General features: G+C 40.5%; 1 protein-coding gene across 1 annotated transcript in view; it reads right to left on the minus strand.

Annotated features, from left to right (window-relative positions):
- The window catches only part of LOC130904650 (SH3 and cysteine-rich domain-containing protein 2-like), a 74,492-nt gene that overhangs the window by 8,463 nt on the left and 44,968 nt on the right, over positions 1 to 21,061 (minus strand). The window contains exons 5-10 of the mRNA XM_057817560.1: positions 12,872 to 12,987; positions 9,146 to 9,212; positions 7,620 to 7,693; positions 7,466 to 7,557; positions 7,295 to 7,346; positions 2,041 to 2,181 (exon numbers count right to left, since the gene is read on the minus strand). Of these exons, the coding sequence (XP_057673543.1) occupies positions 2,041 to 2,181; positions 7,295 to 7,346; positions 7,466 to 7,557; positions 7,620 to 7,693; positions 9,146 to 9,212; positions 12,872 to 12,987 (542 nt within the window). The remainder of the gene's footprint in view (positions 1 to 2,040; positions 2,182 to 7,294; positions 7,347 to 7,465; positions 7,558 to 7,619; positions 7,694 to 9,145; positions 9,213 to 12,871; positions 12,988 to 21,061) is intronic.

Genomic DNA, 21,061 nt, shown 5'->3' on the forward strand with positions numbered 1-21,061 from the left:
GACATAATTGGGCCCAATTTACGAACACGTGAATGGATCAGGGACATCTCTGTTATATATATTAGTGCTGTACACGATGACGATATACATACAGTGGGGCAAATAAGCATTTAGTCAACAACTAATTGTGCAAGTTCTCCCAATTGAAATTATTAGAGAGGCCTGTAATTGTCAACATGGGTAAACCTTAACCATGAGAGACAGAATGTGGGAAAAAAAAACAGAAAATCACATTGTTTGATTTTTAAAGAATTTATTTGCAAATCATGGTGGAAAATAAGTAATTGGTCAATACCAAAAGTTCATCTCAATACTTTGTTATGTACCCTTTGTTGGCAATAACGGAGGCCAGACGTTTTCTGTAACTCTTCACAAGCTTTTCACACACTGTTCCTGGTATTTTGGCCCATTCCTCCATGCAGATCTCTAGAGCAGTGATGTTTTGGGGACGTCATTGGGCAACACAGACTTTCAACTCCCTCCACAGATTTTCTATGGGGTTGAGATCCGGAGACTGGCTAGGCCACTCCAGGACCTTGAAATGCTTCTTACGAAGCCACTCCTTTGTTGCCCTGGCTGTGTGTTTGGGATCACTGTGATGCTGAAAGACCCAGCCATGTCTCATCTTCAATGCCCTTGCTGATGGAAGGAGATTTTCACTCAAAATCTCTCGATACACGGCCCCATTCATTCTTTCCTTTACACAGATCAGTCATCCTGGTCCCTTTGCAGAAAAACAGCCCCGAAGCATGATGTTTCCACCCCCATGCTTCACAGTGGGTATGGTGTTCTTTGGATGCAATTCAGTATTCTTTCTCCTCCAAACATGAGAACCTGTGTTTCTATCAAAAAGTTCTATTTTGGTTTTATCTGACCATAACATATTCTCCCAGTCCTCTTCTGGATCATCCAAATGCTCTCTAGCTAACCGCAGACGGGCCTGGACGTGTACTAGCTTCAGCAGGGGGACACGTCTGGCAGTGCAGGATTTGAGTCCCTGGCGGCGCATTCTGTTACTGATAGTAGCCTTCGTTACTGTGGTCCCAGCTCTCTGTAGGTCATTCACTAGGTCCCCCGTGTAGTTCTGGGATTTTTGTTCACCGTTCTTGTTATCATCTTGACGCCACGGGATGAGATCTTGCATGGAGGCCCAGATCGAGGGAGATTGTCATTGGTCTTGTATGTCTTCCATTTTCTAATAATTGCTCCCACAGTTGATTTCTTTTCACCAAGCGTTTTACCTATTGCAGATTCAGTCTTACCAGCCTGGAGCAGGTCTACAATTTTGTCTCTGGTGTCCTCCGACAGCTCTTTGGTCTTGGCCATCGTGGAGTATGGAGTGTGACTGACTGGAGTTGTGGACAGGTGTCTTTTATACCGATAAGGAGTTAAAAAAGGTGACATTAATACAGGTAACGAGTGGAGCCTTGTTAGAAGAAGTTAGACCTCTTCGACAGCCAGAAATCTTACTTGTTTGTAGGTGACCAAATACTTATCTTCCACTCTAATTTGTATATTAATTCTTTAAAAATCAAACAATGTGATTTTCTGTTTTTTTTTTTTTTTTCACATTCTGTCTATCATGGTTGAGGTTTACCCATGTTGACAATTACAGGCCTCTCTAATCTTTTCAAGTAGAACTTGCACAATTGGTGGTTGACTAAATACATATTTGCCCCACTGTATATACTATATATGAGTGCTGTACACGATGACGATATACATATATGGTCGTGTTTAACAAATGAAATTCGAAGGATTTCAAAATGTCCCTTGCAGCTTTCGATTTTTCTGAAAGTGGCTCTCGGGGAAAAGAAATTTAGACACCCCTGCGCTACAGTTATCATTTTGACTTTTTGTTATCTTTGATTACACCCTCCTTCAGAGAACAGAATTTTTGTATTGTCATTTTTACTCAGAAGGTGCATCTTAGGACGCAGGAGCTGAGAATGTCGTCAGTCTGTTGCCATGGTTACGCTGGGACAAGAGAGCTCGTAAAATGCACCATAAAGTGGAGGCCTCGGGGTGCGCGTTACGTACCTGAGCCTCCTTGACCACCATGTGTCCTCTCTCTCGGCTGCCGGCAGACGTTGCCCGGATGACGCGCCACACTCTCTCGCCGGGACGCACCCGCTGCACAAAGTTGGCGGGGAAAAAGCCCACCCTGTCGCCGCTCTTGCCCTGGGAAGGAGGTCCAAACAACGCTTAGCTAACGTTAAGCTGAGAGTCAATTCATAGAAAACAGGTGCAGAGAGAAGTCTCACCAGCCAAAACCAAAACCTGAATTCCGAAACATGACGTCAAATTCTGACTAATACTCCTCACCATTTGCTAAATTGTAATTAAGAGTGTGTCCCTTTCATGTGCTTTGGTTGTCGTAGTAGCAAAAAACATAGCAAACACAGACATTTTGGTTTGTTGAGTGTGCAAAACGGTTTTAATATATGTACTACAACAAGAAGACAATGCATCAAAATGCAAAAAGGTAAATTTTGGTTTGTAACTGAACATTTAAAAAAAAGTTTAAGAAAAGTTAGATTATTAAGCTAGCGGAAAAAAAACAACCTGCAAATTGACGATATACAGTGATTTTTTTTTGTCGTTGTTTGCAAATGTTGTAAACCAGCAAATATTCATATTTGAAGCATCAACTTTAAACCACGAAGACTGCGTTTTGGAGGAACTGCCAATACTCGATAGCGGGCTAATGTGGTGAGTATGTTGTCTTTCCGTATTAGCCTGAATGTAGTATTACTAACGCAGTAAGTGCGGTACAGTGATTCCTCGTTTTTCGTGGTTAATGGGGACCAGAACCCGCTGCGATAAGAGAAAAACCACGAAGCAGTGCCCCCTGACCTCCCATTTTTTTTGTGTGTGTGTTCAATTTACTCATTCAGATTTAGAATTAGAAAGAGATACATATAAGACATATTTTTTCCACTTTTTTTCCCCAAGGTATACAGTGCTGGCCAAAAGTATTGGCACCCCTGCAATCCTGTCAGATAATACTCAGTTTCTCCCAGAAAATGATTGCAATTACAAATGCTTTTGGTGTAATATCTTCATTTATTTTGCTTACAATGAAAAAACACAAAAGAGAATGGAAATTGTCACGCCTATTGGCACGCTTTGAAAAATCATGTGATGCTTCTCTAATTTGTGTAATTAACAGCACCTGTTACTTTCCCTTTTGGTACATCGCAGGTGGGCGCAATAACTAAATCACACTTGCAGCCAGTTAAGATGGATTAAAGTTGACTCATCCTCTGTTCTGTGTCCTTGTGTGTACCACATTGAGCATAGAGAAAAGATGACCAAAGAACTGTCTGAGGACTTAAGAAGCAAAATTGTGAGGAAGCATGGGCAATCTCAAGGCTACAAGTCCATCTCCAAAGACCTGAATGTTCCTGTGTCTACCGTGCGCAGTATCATCAATAAGTGTAAAGCCCATGGCACTGTGGCTAACGTCCCTAGATGTGGACGGAAAAGAAAAATTGACGAGAGATTTCAACGAAAGATTGTGCGGATGGTGGATGAAGAACCTCGACTAACATCCAAACAAGTTCAAGCTGTCCTGCAGTCCAAGGATACAACAGTGTCAACCCATACTATCCGTCGGCGTCTGAATGAAAAGGGACTCTATGGTAGGATACCCAGGAAGACCCCATTTCTGACCCAGAGACATAAAAAGCCAGGCTGGAGTTTGCCAAAACTTACCTGAGAAAGTCAAAAACGTTTTGGAAGAATGTTCTCTGGTCAGGTGAGTCAAAAGTAGAGCTTTTTGGGAAAATGCATCATTATACAATTTACAGAAAAAAAAAAACAAGGCCCTCAAAGAACACAGTCCTCACAGTCAGACATGGTGGAGGTTCCCTGATGTTTTGGGGTTGCTTTGCTGCCTCTGGCACTGGACTGCTTGACCGTGTGCAAGGCATTATAAAGTCTGAAGACTACCAACAAATTTAGCATCATAATGTAGGGTCTCCCTCAGAGGTCATGGGTCTTCCAGCAGGACAAGGACCCAAAACACACTTCAAAAAGCACTAGAAAACGGTTTGAGAGGAAGCATTGGAGACTTCTAAAGTGGCCGGCAATGAGTCCAGACCTGAATCCCATTGAACACCTGTGGAGATATCTGAAAACGGCAGTTTGGAGAAGGCACCCTTCAAATCTCAGAGACCTGGAGCAGTTGGCTAAAGAAGAATGGTCTAAAACTCCAGCAGTGCATTGTAAGAAACTCAATGAGGCATACCGGAAGCAATGTTCGCAGTTATTTTGTCTAAAGGTTGTGCTACCAAGTATTAGGCTGAGGGTGCCAATACTTTTGTCTGGCTCATTTTTTGGAGTTTTGTGTAAAATGATGATGATTTATTTTTTTCATTCTCTTTTGTGTGTTTTCATTGCAAGGAAAATAAATGAAGGTATTACTACCAAAGCATTTGTAATTGCAATCATTTTCTGGGAGAAATTGAGCATTATCTGACAGAATTGCAGGGGTGCCAATACTTTTGGCCAGCACTGTAATTAAACAAACAAACAAACAAACAAACAACTTATAAATATATACATATTTTAATAAATAGTTTTTAAGCACTCCAAATTTAATAATTATGATAAGTTTTAAACATGTTACTGTCCCACCAAATTATTTTTTTTAACAAGAATAAAGTCATTCTCTCAGTCATAGTCTCATTCCGTGGCTGAACTTCGCAGTGTACTGACACACTCTCTGAGCTCCTGAAGCACTCTCTTATCTTAACCGATAAGCGCTCAGGGCCAGCAAGCTCGACTCCCACTATGGCTCCAAAGAATTTGAAACCTGGATACTTGGATGAAATAAAATCCTCCATACAGAAGTTGGAGGTCTCCTTGACTGGCTTGATTCAAAACCAGAATCAAGAAATCGTCAGAGAGCTCCAGTTAATTCGCGCTAAAAACGAGAAACTCAAGCAGGCGGTCAAGGAGAGAGATGTTCGCATCAAGAGGCTGGAAATTTTGGCTGACGATCTCGACCAGTGCCGACGCGCATATGAGCTCATCATTTCTGGATTACAACTAACGCCTAGCCCAGGTGACACAGCGGCGCAACTGGCAATTGCTAAGCTGAAAGAGTGTGGAATAAACATGGAACCGCTGGACATCCGTCGCTGCTTTCTGCTCCCATCTGGGGGGAGAGGACCGGCGACAGTGCTCATTAAACTGGCAGACCACAAGACCAAGACTGCCCTGCTTAACCAGCGGCGCCACCTGAAAGGGTCGAAGTTTTTGAATGACAACTTGACTCGCCGAAATGCCGAAATTGCAAGAAAAGCACGTCAACTCAAGAAAGCTGGGAAAATAGCCAACACCTGGGTCTCGGATTGCAGGATCCTTGTCAAGATCCAAGATATGAAGATTAAAGCTATTACGAGTCTTGACCAGCTGACGAAAATTAATGAGGACATCTGAAACCAGACTTCTGGACTACAACTTCTACAATAGCTGGATAACTGTAAATACTACACAGCGGGCCAGTATAACAACTCGTGGATGTGGACGGTAAACTGAAACTTATCAACGGCAGGAGTCTCTACAAGAATCTTGAACACATTAAGGATTATCTACTAAAGATAACAAAGGCTCTGACTTTAATTTGCACGGGTATAACATGACACGTAAAAACATAATTATCTGCTGTGCCTACCGAGCTCAAATGTCTAGTTTACTGAGTATATGGAAAAGATACTGTGTAAAACTAATAGCATGTTTTTCGCTGTGGAGACGTCATGTATGATGAAATTGTTACAGTGATCTTTGTGTGCCCTTGAGTCGCTACTCACACCAGCTGTGATAACACATAATCACTTTTACCACACACATAGCCACAACAAAATGTTCCCACAGCAAAGAGATGCAAAAATGTCAGGGACATGACAGAGCCATAACCTTGTCCTGAAATTAATCGAGCTGCTTGACTGGACGCTGAGTTACTAAACCCAGATTGTTTATTGTACAGTTTTGTGGCCATCTGATGTATGTACCATGTCTGAATGTGCGTCTTTAGTTGTATGGGGGACGGGAAACTGATAAGCATATGCTTCTTCCCGTCTGCCTTTGTCTTCTTCTTCGGTTCCTTCGGGCAAATCATATCACATTTTGTAATTGACAATGATTGTCAATGATACCGATGATAATGACAATAAAATATTTAAAAAAAAAAAAAAAAAGAAAAATGCCTGTCTTTACTAAATGCTTCATTGAGTGAGTCCACTCAAATTTGCTCAAGCTGCTCACTTACACACAATGAGTTGCCAAAACAACTGTTTAACAAGCTAAACAATGATTGACACATGGGACGCTTTGAAGTTTGGGCTTCAAAGCATCTCTGGCAAGATCAAACCTTAACGTCTGTCAATCATTGTTAACTTTAATAAGCAACTCCAGTGCACTGCCTGACCAAGAAAAGCAGCAGGAGAGAGAGTGAGACTACGTGACTGGATCGGGACAGCTCATCTAAATTCATTTATTTTTTTAATTAAAAAAAAAAAAAAATCCGCGATGGACTGAGGGTGCAAAGTTTGAAGTGCATAGTAGCGAAGGATCACTGTATGTTCTTAAAAAAAACTTAAAGTTTCTTACAATTCACAATTTCTTGTTCGTGCGCCGCCATTTTGAAAAGTGAAAGGTCCACTCATCTCGGAAACTCGGGTGTCATAATATAATCCCATTCCTCCAGTAAAAAATACGACTTGAAGGGGTGTTCACATGCAATTTTCCACTCTGTCGAATGTGTGTTATATTGTTTTGCATTGACTCGTTTCGTACATTATGCTTGATTTTTGCCTCTCGCACTTTGTTTCAACTTCGATTAAGAGTCACTCGCTGGCAGCCTTCCCAGTTATCACCGTCAACGGCAACAAACGCTCGTAATCATTTCCCGAATTGGAAAAATGTATACTAGAATGATGATGTCCTTTTTTTGCTTATTAGCGATTGCGATCGGAAGACTGGAGACAACAATCAATCTTGACAAGCTGAAATTGTTTTCGGTACATTTGCATAAACAGCTGAAACATCATGTGCATCCATATTTCACGTTTTTTTTTTCATCCCTATTTCACACTGTTCCATGTACATCACGCACACAACGATTACAGTTGGCTGAAGATGATTGAGCTGCTTGTTTTTTTTCCCTTTTTAGGGTAATCTTCTGACTCCATTTGCGGCTGAGCAGGTGCGCTCGATTTAAATACCTGTTATTATATGCACGACACACACACATCTGGCCAAAATAGGATTTATTCTCATCACCCACCTTCCACCATTCCTCATTGGAGTCGTCTGTGACTTGCACCCGATCTCCAGGGCTGAAAGACAGACAAAAAAAAGAAGGGTAAAGAGACAATGTGTCCTCTGAGGACACCATGATGAAGTCGGAGGTGCGTGACTGTTTTTTATGATAACAACCGGATGAGTGTTGACTCACTGTAGTTCCAAATCATTGTGCTCTTGAGGGAGAAAGCTGTAGAGTGCCACATAAGTGTGGATGGAGTGCACCTCGATGCGTTTGGGGGGCACCTGGAAATGGGAAAAAGAAAATGAGGGACATGTTGATGGAGCGTACATATGCATGCACGCACCTCAGCTGACGTCTCGGCTTGACCCCCTCGCTCGCCTTCATCCTTTTCTACCTCAGCGTTAGCAGCAATGGAGTCTGGGGAAGGAAAAAAGCTATAGTAAGTTAATTGTGGGAACACATGGCCTGTCACGAATAATCGACGAGGTGAACAGGAGGGAGGTCTTTTTATGTCCAATCAACAGGGTTGAAAGTGGGCCGGATTGGTCCGGAACGCCATTATGGTATAAAATTCGATAAAATTTGAGATTACGGGTTTAATTTTTTTTTGTTTTTTTTCTATCTAAATCAAAAAAATTTCATCCCCCAGGAAATTGAGATTTTAAACTTCCCAATGATGTATCACACATGCATATTGGACAATTTTGAAATTTGGCCAAATTGAGGGTCTCAGAGCGGAACTTCAAGTCACTGGAGTGTTTTCCGCCATATACATGTTCTCCAATTTGTATCATAAATGATACATTAAGCATGACATGCAGTTCTCGTGGTATACCAAATACCGTATTGGCCCGAACATATGACGGTGGTTTTTTTGCATTGAAATAAGACTGAAAAAGTGTGGGTCGTCTTATATTCGGGGTCATTATACCCATTCACGACGCTAGATGGCGCCAGATATCATTGAAGCAATGTTCTGTCATGACAAAGCTCAGCTACTCTCAAGTTTAACCAGTTTGAATTATTTTATTGCAATGTTTTCCTTATTCAGATTTGTTTCAAGACTACAGTTACAGTTAGACTTCACTTTGATGGTTAATGCAGTTATTGCAATTTTGTTGTTTTATCACAATAGATTGGGTTATTTACATTGAAAAAAAACAGAAGCCATTCATTTACGAATGTGATTGCACTTTAGTTTACATATCTAAATATTCAGATATTAAGATTTGAATTAAGCAAAATAACATGCTTTTTCTCTCAAATATATTGTTATAATCATTTGTTTAAGATATACTGTAATTGTTTTCTGTATAAACATTAATTTGGTGTTCAAAAAGTCTTTTTTCAAACTTGAGTCTTGAAAAAGAGGGGGTCGTCTTATAATCAGGGCCGTCTTATATTCGGGCCAATATGGTATAACTGAAGTGAGATTGAACACAATAAGTTTTTTAACATTTTTTCACTGCAACGAGGTCCAGAAATGCTTGTCTCAAATGTGATACATTTGGCAATATAGTTAATGTACACTATGGACTTATTTTTGTTCATTTACCTATGTTAGGCTACTTATTTCCTTATACTATATAAAAAGTCAATGTTTTGTGTAATCTTTAAAATATATTCCATTTCACTAAAATATGATTTTGAAACAATTTTCAAACATGTGGCCTTGTCAATTTTCCAAAGGGAAAAGATAATCGGAGAGAGCGTTTTGATGTTCGAGCGCGCTAATGAATTCAACTCAAAGCTCAACTCGTGCACGTCAACACATAGTAATGCATCAATAAATATGTAAATACACTGACATGAACACACCGTGTAAATCCTCGTACTAAGACAACAGAGGACATATTGCACTGATATTACCTCCTGTCTCCAGAGGGACGTCTTCCTCCACGCTGCTCTGCCTTCCCTCTCTATCACCCGCCTCACCCTATGATCAAAGACAGAATATATTACGGTCACTCAAACCAGATCAACTGTTTCGCATTAACCACATAGACACTTTGGCATAATACCCCGTACCATTACGGTACAGGCATCACGGTTCAGTGCACACAGTCAGACGGTGAATACGTTCTAAAAATAAAATCCATGTCGTGGTTAGTTCTCCTCCAATCCAGGGGACGGTAGCAAGCGACATTATGGTTAAGAAGTTATCAATGAATACTGGATGTAACCCTAGACCATGATTTTGCCACCACCAAACGTCACTGTTTTCTGAGTGAATCTCGGATCTATGCAGGCTCCAATAGGTCTCCTGCAATATTTGAGGCGACTGTGGTGTAATTCAATTGAAGATTCATCTGAAAAATCCACCTCTTGCCACAAAACAGTGAAGTTTGGTAGTGGCAAAATCATGGTCTGGGGTTACATCGAGTAAGGGGGTGTGCGAGAGATCTGCAGGGTGGAAGGCAACATAAATAGTGTGAAATAACAAATTTTAGCTGCCTCTTACATTCCTAACCATAAAAAGGGACAAATTCTGCAGCAGGATGGTGCTCCATCGCATACTTCAATCTCTACCTCAAGGTTCCTCAAGGCAAAGAAGATCATGATCCTCCAGGACTGGCCAGCCCATTCACCAGACATGAACTTCATTGAGCATGTCTGGGGTAGGATGGAAGAGGAAACATTGAAGACGAAACCCAAGAATGATGATGAACTCTGGGAGGCATGCATGACTGCTTTCTTTGATGTTCCTGATGACTTCATCAATAAATTGTATGAATGCTTGCCGAACCACATGGATGCAGTCCTTCAAGCCCATGGAAGTCATACAAAATATTAAATTTGGATCTCACAGCACCACTACTTTATCCGCTTATGTTATGTAACATATTTTTTTATTTGAAGTACATTTTCTGTTCAATTTTCACACTCTGTAGGCGACAAAACTTTTGTCTTGCCAAAATTTGACCTTTATGTCTTCATTAAATGCTAAATCTTTTTTCAGTGAAACAAATATATTTTTGTACATTCAACAACATTTGGGAGAGTCTTAGCTTTCATATGAGCCATTTCTGAAACCAATTGAATTCATATGAGCCATTTCTGAAACCAATTGAATTATTAAAAGTCAGATTAATAGCAACTGTTTCTTCAAAATGGATAAGCGACAAGACTTTTGTCAGGGACTGTATAAAGAATTCAGGGATTTAAGCATTTATTTTCAAGAATTTTCACCGAAAAAAGCTCTTTGTGATTTCAATCGGTCAGCTTTGACGGCCACGCCAACATTGCAGGCCCCCTATTAATCGGCCCCGCGCCCCGTGTACCGTCAATATCAATATGAAGTCTAGGCTAATACAAAAATATATCTTATGTCAGAGTTTATGTTCAGTGGTAATGATTTACAGTTAACTGTGCGTAATCCAACATTGAAAATTATGGTAGTATTTTATTTTCATAAAAAAGTTACCGAGCTGATGAGTACTACTTGACTTTAACTGTCACCTCAGTCGATCCCTACAAAATAGGGTGTGTTGTCTATTTTTTGCACATAAACTCTGAATCAAAGAATGTTTGAACAAAAAAAACAAAAAAAATTCACAAGTTCAATGTTTTCTTGTATCTATTTTGCACTTTAATAAGATCTGCTTTTTAGTTTTAGCCAATAGAACAAAACGATCAAATGCTGTGATTAAAAAAGCCTTTTTGTTTCCCCTGTTGTACTGAGGTACGTACTGAACCGTGACGTGTGTACTGTTAGACTCCTAGTCCGACTGTTGTAACTGCTTTAAGGTGCCTGTGACACAAAAAAGCATGTATATTTCATAATACACGTGGTATTTTATGCTCCTGAATGAAATGGACCGCTTGGATGTGTGTGGAAGCGATCGCTATATTTATTTAGTTTTTTTAATCCCGTGCCATGAAAATGAGTGACTTCCGGCTCCAGTCTCGAGTTGAGAAAGAGGGCGCTGTGACGTGTACGGTAGAAGGAGTCCTTTCATTATCCAGCCATACTGTTGTATGAGAAGGACTAAGGATTCAGCTGATTTTGCGGATTAATACGTTTATTTTTTGCATCATGCCAGCCAAACGGCTGCAGAAAAATCTTGCTGTATGAGGGAGAGGCGTGTGCGCCTTTTTGAGGTTTCAAAAGGTTCCCATTCACCGGTGGATATTGGCCAAAACAAGCCCTACTACTGTGGGACCATGGGAGTTACGAGAAAGTGAGTAAACATCGTGTTTTGTATTATGTCAAATACTGGGATCATTTTAATACGGAGGTGGCTTGCATTTTGTGGCTGACATGCTCCGGCGGCTTATCGCACATATCCCCGCTGGGCGAGCACTATACTCGGCTTTTGCCCTCTTGGTGTGCCCGGTGTCCTGTCAATTTTCCACCCGATCAGAAATTGCAACTTTGTGTAAAAAATAGCCGCGAGTACAGTACAGCGATTACAAAGTAAACACTACAAAATTTCTTTAAATAAAGGACCACTTGCGTCTGATCATGAATGGGCATGTAAAAAGCTCTCCTCATACACATTAGCTGCATATGTTAGCTGCACAACAACTGCAGCCGCCCTCCTCCACTGAGTCTTGCTGTTTATGACTTCGCCGTGTAGTAAAGCATTATTTTGCCATATTCCTGTTGACCATTTGGCAGCTACACGCTCCTCCGACCTCGGCCGGTTTGTTCAGCCAACTACAGTCGTCATTGTCCAGCTGCTTCCCTGGCGAGCTCTCCTGTCCGTAGTAGCAGGGGAACGAGCTGTAAATTGCTCTCCGCCGTGGAGTTTGCCGATCGGCGAAGACAATCGACAACCCAGTCGTCATGTGAAATGATCCGGGCTAGTTATGTGCGATTTTCCACTTCGAAGACTTTGAAACATCACTTGGTTCGGGTTAGCATGTCGGCTAGCTGTCACGCCTCTTGGTTTGTTTACATTTTCCAAAGCCAGGGAAGGGAAATGAGATATGCCCGATTTAGGTGGCATAAAATGAAATATCGTTCGGGAGGTGCGACAATAAAGGTGAAGTCGACAGTTTTGACCATTATGGAGTAATTTTGCCATGTCGTCTTGAATAAATGCATTTTTATTATTTCATATTCCATTTAGCACAAGACTGTTATTTGTCATGACCATGCCATTTATTTAGCTATTGGGGAAAAATACATGGATAAGAAGAATATCCTGTAAAAATATTGGAGTAGGGAGACTGAAACAATGACATTTTGAGGCTCTCTTCGTCGCGTTTTCCTCGTTGTGAATAATTCCCCCTCAATGGGCTTGTACTAAATCAGATGAAATCGTGACTCCGCTGACGTCATCCACCTGTTGGGGACACTAGAGCCCTATAATGGTAGGCGTGGCTAACCAGCAGATTAAAAGACTAATTTCTCGTCATGTGCACTTTGCTAAATTGTTGTATACTGTATAGTCGAATCATCTCAAAATATGATTCTAATTCACTTAATAATCCTATGTAAGACTTTTCTTCTCTTGTCGTATGCACTTTAATGTTACTTCATAAATTAACATTAGCTGCCAATGAAAATGATAAACATCCAATCCAGTTAAAGTGGGCGGGCTCCAAATGGATTGGACGTCTATCGCCGTCAACGGGACCGCCACCTACCAAGCTGCGCGTGGGCGACTCCGACAAGCTGCCGAAACTGGAGCGGCTCATCTGCGCCAGCGACGTCCCATAGCGCAAGGCGGCGTACACTGGGTCCGTGCGTGCCCGTGCTGCCTCTGAAAGTACACATACACACCCGCACACACACAATATTTATTTATATAACAGTATTGTACCAGTATTTGGGCAAGGGGGAAGAATGCGGTAGGGAGTCTAAATTTAGCTAAAGTGACCCACTTTAGTGAGAATCGGGGAGTCAAAAAATGAAGTCCTGCCAAGGAGCAAAGATAGGAACTTAGGAAGTTAACCTCTTCATGCACAATTAATGTTTTTTAAAAATTATTTAATAAAACTATTAATTAAATGTTTTTATTACATTTACATAGGACAGAGGTCTCAAAGCCAACGGAACAATATGCATGATTTTTTTTAACAGTTTATTTGTATGATACAGCTGCAAATAAGGATATGAACACCTGTCCATTAGATAGAATTCTCTCCTTGAAAGACCTGTTAGTCCGCCTATTTAAACTCCACCTCCACGCCATGTATTATCCTGAATCAGATGCACTTGTTTGAGGTCAATAGCTGCATAAAGACACCTGTCCACTCCATACAGTCAGTAAGACTCGAACGTGTAACATGGCCAAGACCAAAGAGCTGTCCAGAGACAAAATTGCACACCCCCACAAGGCTGGGAAGGGCTACATAGCAATTACCAAGCAGTTTGGTGACAAAAGGTCCACTGTTGGAGCAATACTTAGAAAATGGAAAAAGCTAAACATGACTGTCAATCTCAATCAGAGTGGCACCCCATGTAAGATGTCCCCTTGTGGGGTCTCAATGATCCTAAAAAAAAGGTGACGAATCAGCCCAGAACTACACGAGAGGAGTTGGTCAATGACATGAAACGAGCTGGGACCACTGTTTCCAAGGTTACTCTTGGTAATACACTAAGACGTCATGGTTTGAAATCATGGATGGCACGGAAGGTTCCCCTGCTTAAACCTGCACATGTCAAGGCCCGTGTTAAGTTTGCCTATGACCATTTGTATGATGCAGAGGAGTCATGGGAGCAAGTTTTGAGGTCAGATGAGAGTAAAATAGAACTTTTTGGTCATAATTCCACTAACCGTGCTTGGATGAAAAAGAATGATGGGTGCTATCCCAACAACACCATCCCAACTGTGAAACATGGGGGTGGTAGCATCATGCTTTGGTAGTGTTTTTCTGTGCATGGGACAGAACAAGTGTTAAGTATTAAGAGAAGATGACTGGGACCCTGTATTGTGAGATTTGGGGAACAACCTCCTTCACTCAGTCAGACCATTGAAGATGGGTCGTAGCTGGGTCTTCCAACATGACAATGACCCTAAGCCAGTACTTCTCAAATAGTGGGGCGCGCCCCCCCAGGGGGGCGCAGAGCGATGCCAGGGGTGGCGCATGTGACCTCGGGGAACATGCTTTTTGTTTTGTTTTGTTTTTTTTGCCGTACTAGAATAAAGTGTACTTGCACATCCACTCAGTGGGTGGCAGTGGCGCTCTCACTTCAAAGTGCGCGCAGTATTTTTAAAGTGAACAAGAGCACTCAGCAGCACACGGAAGAGACTCATGAAGAGCTGGAGAGCTGTGCGCCATTTTCGAAAGCAGTTTTCCGGCCGGACTCCAACCCACTGTCTTCTCCGGTTCTCACATGTCCGCCCGAGAAGTACCATTTTCGGCTTGGGATCGTCACGACGACCGCCCTCATCTATGGTTCTCCCTCACCCGCCTAGAATGCGCTTTTTTTCGGGCCGTTTGACTTTTGACTTTGACATTTAATACAGTGCTAGATGAGGAAAGACCACTGTTTACTGTGTCTAAAAATGATTATAGCGGACAGCCGGAAGCCAAATCAATTAAGACGCCACTTAAAGACATTAGACCCCAATCTCACTAATTAGCCGCTTGGTTGTTCATTTGCGAAAACGTGCCGAATGTTGCCAACAATCGTCCCGCTTTGTCAGTGTTATATCAGTAAACCAGTGAGCACTGTTAGCATGCTCAGTGCAAAATAACCCCACATCATTGTAAACTGGAGGTGATACTGGGAGCAGCGAGCAGCGAAAATGAAAACTGTCCTTCTGTCCAAAGACACTTTTTTTTATCTTCTTCTTCTATTCAGTTTTGTTTTTTCGGTCAAATTTTTTTGGCATATTGTCCTCATGAGTTACTGTTTCTAATCAATTTTAATTTGTTATTATTTACTGATATTATTTTTCAGTATCAAATGGTCAAAAATGTACCTTGAGTGTATTTTTACAGTTTGGATGTGACTTTTTTTTTTTTTTAATTCAGGCAAATTGATGCGCGTTAAGTCTTTTCTGTTACAAACAAAACAATGTTAATAAAGTTATACTTTATAAGTTCATCTCAGTTATTTTCTCTAATAGAAAAAAAGGACGCAATGTGAGGCAGAGGCGTACTTATAATAGTAATATTATAGACAAATGATACTATTTACAGTGGCGGCAGAGTTTGGGAGGGTGCGAAACATTTACGTCTTCCATGGGGGGGCGTAATAGAAAATAATTGAGAACCACTGCCCTAAGCACACAGCCCGGAAAACCAAGGGCATAATAATAAAGAAGCATATCAAGGTTCTAGCATGGCCTAGCCAGTCTGTAGACCTAAATCCAATAGAAAACCTTTGGAGGGAGCTCAAACTCCGTGTTTCTCAGCGACAGCCCAGAAACCTGACTGATTGAGAGAAGATCTGTGTGGAGGAGTGGGGCAAGATTTCTCCTGCAGTATGTGCAAACCTGGTGAAAAACTACAGGAAAGGTTTGACCTCTGTAATTGCAAACAAAGGGTACTGTACCAAATATTAACATTCGTTTTCTCAGTTGTTCAAATACTTATTTGCAGCCGGATCACGCAAATAAATCGTTAAATTGTGATTTCTGGGTTTGCTTTTTAGATTATCTTTCTCACAGTGGACATGCACCTACAATGAAAACAGACTCCTCCATGATTTCTAAGTGGGAGAACAAGTTGTTCAAATACTTATTTTCTTCGCTGTATTTTGTGATATTCAATTAAAAAATATATATATACATAATAATTTTAAATTAAATGAAATAATTGATGGATCTGTTTTGGAGAGAAATAACTATTAAACCAGTAAAGAAGAAGAATAAAACAAATTCAAATTAGTGTGGCCTTTGTGTATTTTGCTCTGGGAATTTTATGTTGTTTTTTTGTTTTTGTTTTGTTTTTATAAATCTCTCGTGACCTTGCATAGCTTAACTCTTTGGCTGCCATTGGCGGGAATACATCTCCAATTCCATTTGAACTCCCAGTTGAAACTGATTGAACGTCTATTGCCGTCAATACGGTTTTTCAATATCAATTTTCCTCGTTTACTAACTACCAAAACACATATTCTACGACCTGGGCTGACACTGAATGAGTTATGTTAATGATAACCTTTGAAAAGATGTCTACTGTCATAACCACTGTCCCTGAATCAGTTAAACAGGGCTTTTTTATTTTACTTATTTACGTTATAGGTTAATTATGTACCATTTTCACAGACGCTAAGAGGAAGCGACAGCACGAGGTGTGAAAGCTTGATTCAGAGCGACATATGAAACCCATGTGTTGACCTATCTATAGTACAGTATGGAGGCCCTTAGGACTTGTCGGCATCTTTTATCGTCATTGTGTACTGATATATTGTATTCGCAGCCAGCTTTGTCTTTATAGTAGCATCAATAAAAAATACATTAGATAGAAAAGATAAATGCTATTATTTCAGTAATTCATTATTTATTGCACAATTCATTTCTACAGTATAATCCAAGTTTGATTACAGTAATCCATTTTTATTTATTTCAATTTGTATATGGCGGAAAACACAGACAAGGCTGAAAAAGCAGTTTCTGCTCTTGCACCCCTCTATAAAATAAACTGCTGTATTTTAGCCAAAAGAACGGTTGTGCTTAATAGAGCAATATGTCTATATGCTGCCATAGCAATTTCATGGCACATTAAGCCCCTGAACTAAACTATTTTTAATTTGTCCGTTTTACCCCGGAGATCCCCGTTTACAGACATTGCGCAACCGCTTTTGTTTCAACCCAGCCATAAAAAGAAGTAAATATATTTATCATTTGAAATGTCTATCATTTTTAGCTTAGAATCATTAACTGATGTCTCATATTTAGTTTAAAAAAAAAAAAAACGACTTAAAAAAATTATTCACTCGCATATTTTAAACGTTTACACAAATTACGTCATAATGAAAAAAATTGTGTCTGTAAATAGGTCACGGATCTCTACCTCATAACTATCACTTAATTGTATTTTTCTTATTTGTTACCGTCGCATTTTCTCTGATATTTTAGATGATAAATAAACGATCCAAACAAAGAAAAATTGAAGAAAAAGTTAAAAGGCTAAATATTTGAAAAAGAAAATTTTGACCACTCTTTGATGTCTGCGATTTCTGCATCGCGCCCCTTGTTATATTACTGTGTTTCACACATAAAATCCCCACAAAGTCCAGCTGTGGCCATTCACAGCTGTATCTTGACACTCGGTGATACATGCTACATGGAGTTTTTGGATCGAAACAAGGTAACTACGCAATAATATCTCGTTAAAATCATCGTGTCATTAATTATGCTTTCTCATGCTCTTACCTTGAGTTAGGGTTTATGGGTTTAAATCTTTTTTATTTAAAAAAAAAAAAAAAGATCTCCAGCTCAAAATTTTTCCTCCACCAGAAAATAGAGATTTTAAGCTTTCCAATGATATATTACACATTTATATAGGACAAATTTGAAATTTGGCCAAATTGGGGGTCTCAGAGCGGAACTTCAAGCCACCTGAGTGTTTTCCGCCATATACAGTGAGGCAAATAAGTATTTAGTCAACCACCAATTGTGCAAGTTCTCCTACTTGAAAAGATTAGAGAGGCCTGTAATTGTCAACATGGGTAAACCTCGACCATGAGAGACAGAATGTGGAAAAAAAAAGAAAAAAAAAAGAGAAAATCACATTGTTTGATTTTTAAAGAATTTATTTCCAAATTAGAGTGGAAAATAAGTATTTGGTCACCTACAAACAAGCAAGATTTCTGGCTGTCAAAGAGGTCTAACTTCTTCTTTTTCTAACGAGGCTCCACTCGTTACCTGTATTAATGGCACCTGTTTTAACACATTATCGGTATAAAAGAGACCTGACCACAATCTCAGTCAGTCACACTCCAAACTCCACTATGGCCAAGACCAAAGAGCTGTCGAAGGACACCAGAGACAAATTGTAGACCTGCACCAGGCTGGGAAGACTGAATCTGCAATAGGTAAAACGCTTGGTGTAAAGAAATCAACTGTGGGAGCAATTATTAGAAAATGGAAGACATACAACACTACTGATAATCTCCCCCTTGATCTGGGGCTCCATGCAAGATCTCACGCCGTGGCGTCAAAATGATAACAAGAACGGTGAGCAAAAATCCCAGAACCACACGGGGGGACCTAGTGAATGACCTACAGAGAGCTGGGACCATAGTAACAAAGGACCCTATCAGTAACACAATGCGCTGCCTGGGACTCAAATCCTGCACCTCCAGACGTGTCGCCCTGCTGAAGAAAGTACACGTCCAGGCCTGTCTGCGGTTTGCTAGAAAGCATTTGGAAGATCCAAAAGAGGACTGGGAGAATGTGTTATGGTCAGATGAAACCAAGATAGAACTTTTTGATAGAAACACAGGTTCTCGTGTTTGGAGGAGAAAGAATACTGAATTGCATCCGAAGAATACCATACCCACCGTGAAGCATGGGGGTGGAAACATACTTTGGGGCTGTTTTTCTGCAAAGGGACCAGGACGACTGATCTGTGTAAAGGGAAAAAAATGAATGGGGCCATGTATTGAGAGATTTTGAGTGAAAATCTCCTTCCGTCAGCAAGGGCATTGAAGATGAGACGTGGCTGGGTCTTTCAGCATGACAATGATCCCAAACCCACAGCCAGGGCAACAAAGGAGTGGCTTCGTAAGAAGCATTTCAAGGTCCTGGAGTAGCCTAGCCAGTCTCCAGATCTCAACCCCATAGAAAATCTGTGGAAGGGGTTAAAAGTCAGTGTTGCCCAACGACAGCCCCAAAACATCACTGCTCTAGAGGAGATCTGCATGGAGGAATGGGCCAAAATTGCAGCAACAGTGTGTGAAAAGCTTGTGAAGACTTACAGAAAACATCTGGCCTCCGTTATTGTCAACAAAGGGTACATAACAAAGTATTGAGATGAACTTTTGGTATTGACAAATACTTATTTTCCACCATGATTTGCAAATAAATTCTTTAAAAATCAAACAATGTGATTTTCTGGGTTTTTTTTCCACATTCTGTCTCTCATGGTTGAGGTTTACCCATGTTGACAATTACAGGTCTCTCTAATATTTTCAAGTGGGAGAACTTGCACAATTAGTGGTTGACTAAATACTTATTTGCCCCACTGGACTTATTTTAAATTCTTGTTTTTATTCATGATTTCAGATTTACTTCCATTTTTATGGGCTTAAATCAACTTTTTATTCAACTTTACGCGTGCATGTCAAAATCCATTAGCCGCACTGGACTAAAAAACGCTGTCACATTTGCGGCAGCCCATTGTAAAAAGCGTAAAAAGCAAGAAGCCACGTAGGCTGACGATGACGCTGTCAGGAAGTGAAAAGCGGGTGGACTCAAGCAAGCTTATTTACTATAATCCCACGCACCAATGTTTTAATTTTTCATTGTTGCACAAAAAAAACGACTTTTCCTATTTTAGGGAGTAGGGAGAATTATAATAGCCATGTAAAGAGTTTGAGAAGGTGAGAAGGTGAAGCATTTTTTTTTTCTTTTTTTTTTTGTTATTCATGAACTACATTTCCACACAAACGCACATCGAGGTATCATTTAGCTTAGCAAGGAGAGATGTGAGAGTCATTTTTCGAGTATCAGAGATCTCGCGAAACTTAAAAAAAAGCACATTTATCAAGGTTTCATCGGCCGTGATTTGCGTGTATCTGTCTGCCAAAATAGCCTGATGGCACAGACATCAGTACGTCTGCCCCTTTGCTACTGGACACGTTTATTGACGTCAGCCCGGAAGACCTCCCTGATGTTGCCCTCCCATCGGACAAATTTATGAGTTTAAAAGACAAATATATAAATAAATAAATAAAAAACCGATGTCAGTCGTTTGTGCTGTGAAGCTTCATTTGTGCTGCTATTGTTTTTGAGAAAATTACAATCCTTTTATAGGTCAATCTGAGGTCAGCCAGCCCCCCATTTTGAAGACATGATTTTGTAGTGATGACGTCACGCAGCATTTACTGCAAAAAAGGGACCGGAAGTGGTGTCATTCGTTTGCGTTAGTTGTTGGGACACCCCTCTGTTGTTGAGAGAGTTGGTACACTCAGTCAGCCACAGGAGTTAGGATACAGAAGGGCTGCGAGTGACGTCATCACTCGAAATTAATACCTCAATAGCAGCGCAGTACACAGTGTTGTTAATAACGGCGTTAGAATATAACAGCGTTATTTTTTTCAGTAGTGAGTAATCTAATTAATTACTTCTCTCATCTTGGCAACGCCGTTACCATTACTGAGGCGGGAAAGGCGTGCATTACTATGCGTTACAACGTTGGTTGAATGACGCGAGAAAAGTCTGAGAGAGACGGACTCATGGAGACGAGAGAGCAGAGCAGGAGTGGGGAGGAGGCAAGGGAGTTGTGACACCGTTGCAAACGTGATGCTAGGTAGCTCCAATAATACCTGACTGTAGCCAATAGCCTACAATCTACGCCCACATGATGCTACTGTAGATATCACGTTTATATAGAACTAGATGCGATATTAGCAACATGTATAAAGAACTAGATGCATTAGTAAACAGCCGCCATCTTAAAGCAGTAGACTTCTCAGGAAGGCTCTGTTGTAGAGAACATTCCTAGCGAACCTAAGTAACTTTTTATCCAAAATGCTCCTAAATCGGCAAAATCTTGACTTAAATCTATCTTTAAATGATGAAACAGTTTTAAGACTTACACATGTCAAAGAAGACAGAAGGGATCTAATGCAATAACGGGAGCAATTTTAACAACTTTAAAGGTTGATTCACAACATTAAATGATTTCCATACATAGCAAAGGTTACTATCTAGT

This window comes from Corythoichthys intestinalis, chromosome 16, assembly GCF_030265065.1.
Source record: "Corythoichthys intestinalis isolate RoL2023-P3 chromosome 16, ASM3026506v1, whole genome shotgun sequence".
Taxonomy (NCBI): domain Eukaryota; kingdom Metazoa; phylum Chordata; class Actinopteri; order Syngnathiformes; family Syngnathidae; genus Corythoichthys; species Corythoichthys intestinalis.